Raw genomic sequence first — 6,648 nt, 5'->3', positions numbered from 1 at the left:
GTATAAGTATTTATATTTGCGTAGCCTTTGTTTTTAGGGTTATTAACAAAGTTTGTGTACTCAGTACCAGTAATATTTGGGGTCACAAGTTTTTGCCATGAATATTTTGTGGGTCAGAAGATAATAAGTTTGGGAACCACTGGGTTAAAGTCAAATGTTGAGTTTAACATCCGAATGTCAAGAAAAAAGTCAAATACTTAGACTAAAATTAAAATGTGAAGATTTATGTCCAAGTGTAGGAAATAAAGCAAAAATACTACCCCAAAAATAAAGTCAAAATGTTAAAGGAAAACAAGGAAAAACGTTCATAAAAAAATTAAACAGTTATAGCATCATGTTTGCAAGAACAATACATAAAAAAACACTTATCTGACTTCATTTGTCAAGTTTAATGCCAGCTTTCAACAATACAGAGTTAAGCCAAGTTATATTTGGTTTAGTGTTTTTCCCGTTTCCCCTGATGCAGTTTGCATGAATTAACAGTCACTTAAACTTAATGTACAAACCCCATTTCAAGAAAACGTGACAAGTTTTCTCAAATACAACAAAACCTGAAGTAACAAACATGGTTTAAATGGTTAAATACATTATTCATGTCAGTAAAATTAATGTTACAAACTCAAGAAAATAATTTAGTCTCCACTGACTAAATCTGGTGATTAAAAAAAATGAAAGTAGTATTCTTTGAACAAATTGTCTACCTTGCTAAACCTTCAAACAAACATTTCACCTCATCTGTTAAGGTTAACAATGTGTTGGGGTGTGTCAGGTACACATCAAGTTTTAGCTCAGTGGTTGTAAAACTGGCTAAATAAGACCCATTTATGTGTCTGCTAAGGTCGATTAGCTGTGGAGACCATCCTGAATCAGTCATCAGTTGGGCATGGAAAATGCATGAAGCAGTTTATGAGATATTTTGCTAACAGACATATAGACAATGACACACTGGCACAAGCAATTATATTAACACCTACCTTTTACGGCGGCAGGCAATAATAAACACTGAATCTAATGCCAGCAACATACTTTAAAATAACTGGACAAAAAAAAAGATAGAATATAACAAATGACAACATTCTGAGGGACACAACACTCAGCAGATTGACATATACGGTATCAGTAGAGTATAACAAAGCTTAAGGCACTCGTCATAATGAATGACTCCCTCGGTACCAATCTCCAAGATCTGTTAGAATGTGGCGGAATCATAAATATTTGGAAAACCTCCTCCGTGTGAAGCCAATCATGAATCATGATGAATCATCTACACTCTTTGTATTCCCTTAAAAGATTTTTTTGCCATTTTCCCCATTACTCAGATACTTTCCTGCGCCCACACCACATGCTACATACCTTCGCTGTCAAACCACGTCAGGATGCAGCTACATGGCACGAGGCTACCACCACAGTATGCCCGGCCCAAGTTATTTCCTCCAAAACCTCGGTTACATAACGTGGATATCTGTCACAGCTGCCATTACCTACCGTGACCTTGTTAGGGAAGATATGTGCATGTTCAAAACCACACAACATGATGGGAAGCCCACTGCCTTCTTATCACATCTGAGCACCTCAACGAAGACCATCAAAGTTTTGTTTACATGAGGTCACTGTAAGGGGGGCCATAGTCCTTCCACAAACGTTTGTTTAATCCTCAAGCACCACTTTGTGCCAAACTCAGTCAAATAATTATTTATTAGATCAAATAGGACATATTACCCAATGCAAAATTACAATAACCTGCTTATCAATAGCTGCACCAGAAGTCTTCAATGATGGGGTTGCGACCTTGCAAAATATTTAAAATTTATTTTAATACTTATTTTTCAAAGTTGTCTTTAAGCACATATCTGGAGCAAATTGATATTATTGCTGTAATTAGTGCTGTATTAGTGCTGTAATATTTGCAATATTTCTACAACACTGCAGCTCATCGTAACAGTCAACTAATGTCAGCATACAATTATATATACTGTAGGGATGTCATCAGTGGGCCTAAAAAATCTCAGTGGCTCAAGCCCAAAATCACTGTTAGGATTAAGCTTTTCAGCAGCACAATGTGAGAAACTGTTTCCATCTTTGCCCATAATAAACTCAGGAGTCCCTTGAATAACCAGACACTAAACACAGTCCACAGTTACCTTTAGAAATGTAACAGATCATGTATTATTAAAGCAACAGGTCATATTTTAACTTTCCTCAGAAACACAGCAGAGGTTCCTCAGCATGAGTCCATATCAAATAGACAGAGAAATCCACATCATCTGCTTGTATTCTGCTTTTTGGGGGGTAAACAGATCAAGTTCTACATGTCAAAAACAAGTGCAGATCTATGCTCTTGTCAGTAAAAGATAAAAGCATTTGTGATCACGTCTGGCTCACTTGATTTATAATGTGCAAACTGAAATCTTTAGACATATCCTATTATAAAGGCATGTTTTGATCTGAGTCTGCTTTTTAAGCAGGATAATTCCAGACCTCATTCGGCATAATTCAGTACGTTCTTAAAAAAAAACCTGCTTTTTAATGATGTCCAAATCATAAAAATGTTTGGAGCATCACTAAAAGAATCCACAAAGATTCTTCAAAAAATTAAAAAATTAAAAAAAAATAATGGCTATTCATTTCTAAACATTTTAAAAGTGCAATTCAAAAGGAACATGAATGTCCCACAATTTGTCTCTTAAGAGTTTTAATAAATGCCTTTCTTTTATTCTAGTTTAGTTTCTTTTTCTATACATAGCACATATTAAACTGGGTCAGTAAAGATCCTAAATAAGCATTTAATGTAAATTTGTGTTAAACTTACAGAAGTAAGTTTGTGTTGCAGTTGAGAAAACTGCTCCGCTCTTATGGAAATGGGGTTTATATTAATCTAAATATTACAGTACAATTCTACTAACTCACTACAAGTGAGGTCTCTGAGTTAGATTTACATTTGGTGATCAAAATGCTATATGTAGCAATGAAAGTATAATTACAATAAAATAATCTAAAACAACTGGCAGTATGGATAAAATGATTCTTTCAGACTAAACAACAGATGACAAACATTCTTTAGAAGAAATTAGAGACAGAATAAAATTATCTTGATATGAGATTTTGCAAGCCCTTTCAGTAATAAATGAATAATGTTCAGTAAACAAATAAAATACTTGGAACTTCTACCAAGGAAGCACAGCTGCATATTTTTCCTAAAATGTGGAACTATTTTTTTCTAGGAAGGATTTGTGGCTGTAAAACATGTCCTTGTAGCTGCCACACTATGTCAATACATACACAGGTAAATATGCAAATATTCTTACGTTTAGAAAACTGGAAAAAAAAGCAATAAAAAACAGTAAAAAACAAAACAACAGATTAAACTAACTTCAAAAAGAGTGAAAGTAGTGTAATACTTCAATTTTACAGCAACTTCATACAAAACAAATGATCTGAGTCGATAGAACTAAGAGGCACTGTGGCTGCAGTAAGGCGTCTCACTCAGCCTTCATCTGGTCCTTGACATCTGAAGGCAACGTTTCAAACATCGCATCCTCCACTATAAGGCCACTCCGCTTCAAAGCACGACAGGAACCAAGCTCTTGTGGCAGGCACTCAAAATGGTTCCCTTTGAGTTCCAGGTAGGTCAGAAGAGCCAGGAAAGCAATTTTGGGTGAGAGTACAGACAGCGAGTTCTTGCCCAACTTTAAGGTTTTGAGCTTTTTGCAAAAGAAAAGTTCATCTGGTAGGTTTTCAAGTTTGTTACAAGTGACAGAGAAGTACTGTAGACTCTGAAGGACTCCGATTTCTGGAGGGATGAATCGAATGTCATTGTTAGACAGATCAAGGTAGCGCAGCTTGTGGCACAAGAACAGGTGTGATGGCAATATTTCGATCTTGTTGTGACTGAAATAGAGACGCTCCAGACTGCTGAGCTTTTTGATGTGCTCTGGGATATACATGATGCCGTTGTGCCAAAGTTTGAGACACGTGAGCTTCCGAAGATGCTGGAAGCTTACGATCTCTTCGATGGAGCGAAGGTTATTCTCTTTCAGGTCAAGCTCTTGCAGATTTGTCAAGCTGAAGATTGCATGTGGGATGCGTTCCAGATCACAATGAACTATCTCCAAATCTATCAGATTGGTCATCTTTTTCAGGTTGTTGAGCATTACTAACTTAGTGCCATCACTGTGTAAGTACAATCGCTGCAGATGGCTGGACACATCTACAATTGACTGGGGTATCTTTGTCAAGTTGCTTTTGAAATAGAGAGTTTTCAGACATTTCATCTCCCGCAGAGACTCAAGAACTATATTTTTGGAGGCGTCAGGACTAAGCGATCCAATAAGATACAGTTCCTCTAGGTTGCGCAAACCATACATCCAGTTTGGAAGTTCCCTGTTGTCATCAAACTTTACACGAAGCACTTTCAGGTTTTCCTTGAGGAAGGAAGTAGCAGTTGTGTGTAGCTTCAAGGAGCACTGGTAAAGAGACAGCTCCTGGAGTCCTTCCAGCTGAGAGATGGAGGCAGGTATGGTGACGTTGTTGATAATCTCAAGCTTAAGCGACTGTAGCTCTGTCAACTCGAAGACAGTGTCGGGTAAACCAGGAAGCATGAAGAGCTGAAGTTCAAGTCTGTTGTTTGAATTTATCTGGAGTTTCTGACGCAGTTTCTCTGCAGTCCATTCGTGGTTGAGATTGAGTTGTTTGAGCTTGTTCTCACTGACCTCAGAAAGAAAAACTGCAAATCGTTTTGAATACAGCGGGTCATACTGATCTATCATGTGCAACATGAAAGCAAAGTCATTTTTGACATCTGGGATGTCATTGATCCCCGTTTCTTGACGCACATACTCAAAGGAATACTCTTTCAGAGAACGGTAGAACAGCCAGTAGGACGTATAAAGGCTTGTTAATCCATAGACAGCCACCAAGCACAAATAACAGTAAGACAGTTTAGAAAAAAGATGAGCCATGGTGTGGTTACACTGAAAGTATTTATAGCCTGTCATGTCCTGGATCTCCACTTCACAGCGTACTCTGTTCCGCACTTGATTCACAAGAGAGCTGTTATAGGCAATGATCAGGAGAAACTTAAACACCTTGAACACAGTCTGACGAACATACATCAGGTAGAGGATATCTCCCTCTTCAACATGTAGTCTGAATTTCTTCACCTTTTCAAAAAGAGCTTTAGCTTGTTCACCTTCTTTTTTATCAAGAACACTTGCTGGCGGCTGGTCCACCACTATCTTTTCTGGGATAGAACGGAGGGACTGTGTCTTCTCAAGACTCCCTTCTTCAGGAGACACACCAGTGCTGGATCGAGATGTACTGCTCTTTTTCTGGTCCTTTTCTTCTGGGTTTTCTCCAGACACCTCAGACAAAGCACGAGTGGTCCAGGGAGAATCAAAGCACTTGCTAAGCATTGAGATAAAATGCTCTATTTTGGAACTTGAGCCAGGGAATTTAAACCAAAAGTTGCTGCATACCATGAAAACTAGAGTGTGTATTAGAACCAAGTAAGGAAAGTACTTGGCATACCAATGTAGAGCCTTCTCATAACACATCTGATTGATAAAAGTGTACTGTTGTAGATCCAAATTAGTTTTCCGCCCTGACATTTCTTTCAGCACAGCTGAGGTATTGGATTCCAGATGTAAGAGTGAACTCATTTCCACTTCACTGACGTTTCCGGGTATTCTTTGTGGAAGGCATATGATCTTGTCTTGCATCACCTGCAACACAGTGTAAAGAAAAGGGAAAATTAGAAAAATGTTTTAAACATATGTCAAAATTCAGCTTTCATTTAAAAACACCAACATTTAGTTAGCTTTTTTGGAAGTGAAGTATTATAAACATATAAAGATGCATAAATCGTAGTTGTTATCTTTATAGCAGTAGGAATAGTAGTATGTAACCTGTGTAAAGTAAGACAAAACTACCAATAGTCCATTAGTATAAATGCTATTTTTGGCTTTTTATTATATGCTGTAAATTAGAGAGAACAGATCCATTATTCACTTTCTTTGGTTGATTTTTAAAAAAAATTTTGTTTTGTAGAAGAGATACCAATGATCTTATAAGTAACACCAACATGTTTCCACATTACAGCAACGGTAACAACCCTTGGTCAGGCTTGGCCAGATGATGGTCAGCATAACAGCCCTTCATTAAGAGTGCTCAGAGTTGAGCATCCCCCAGCTTGAGCTGCTTCGGGTAAAAAACAGACGCCGGTGCTACAGAAGCTAGTGTCCAAGTCGGGGACTACAAAGTAATCTTCAACTTCTCTCTATCTACTGAATATCACCCTCCACAGGATGTTGGCTGCCAACAATCTATAGGCATTTATGAAAATGTTTGAGGTGACAGCAGAGGGGTGCCAGTTGCGAACGACAGAATCAGTACTGTGTTTACTTCCTCTTCTCACTGTGAACCCACAGGTATCAATGCTCACTTTGCCACTATCAGCTCAGGGGAACTTTCAAGAGCTGTGGCAACCAGTGTTTGACTGTACAGGTGCTGGTCATAAAATTAGAATATCATGAAAAAGTAGATTTATTTCAGTAATTCCATTTAAAAAGTGAAACTTGTTTATTATATTCATACATTACATACAAACTCATATATTTCAAATGTTTATTTCGTTTAATTTTGATGATTACA

General features: G+C 37.6%; 1 protein-coding gene across 1 annotated transcript in view; it reads right to left on the bottom strand.

Annotated features, from left to right (window-relative positions):
* Positions 1-374: 374 nt before the first annotated feature.
* The window catches only part of lrrc8c (leucine rich repeat containing 8 VRAC subunit C), a 24,157-nt gene continuing 17,883 nt past the window's right edge, over positions 375-6,648 (bottom strand). Inside the window, exon 3 of the mRNA XM_014026453.1 lies at positions 375-5,720. Coding sequence (XP_013881907.1) covers positions 3,480-5,720 — 2,241 coding nt within the window. The 3' untranslated portion in view covers positions 375-3,479. The remainder of the gene's footprint in view (positions 5,721-6,648) is intronic.

This window comes from Austrofundulus limnaeus, unplaced genomic scaffold (genome assembly GCF_001266775.1).
Source record: "Austrofundulus limnaeus strain Quisiro unplaced genomic scaffold, Austrofundulus_limnaeus-1.0 Scaffold555, whole genome shotgun sequence".
NCBI lineage: Eukaryota > Metazoa > Chordata > Actinopteri > Cyprinodontiformes > Rivulidae > Austrofundulus > Austrofundulus limnaeus.
This window is presented reverse-complemented; position numbering and strand designations above follow the sequence as displayed.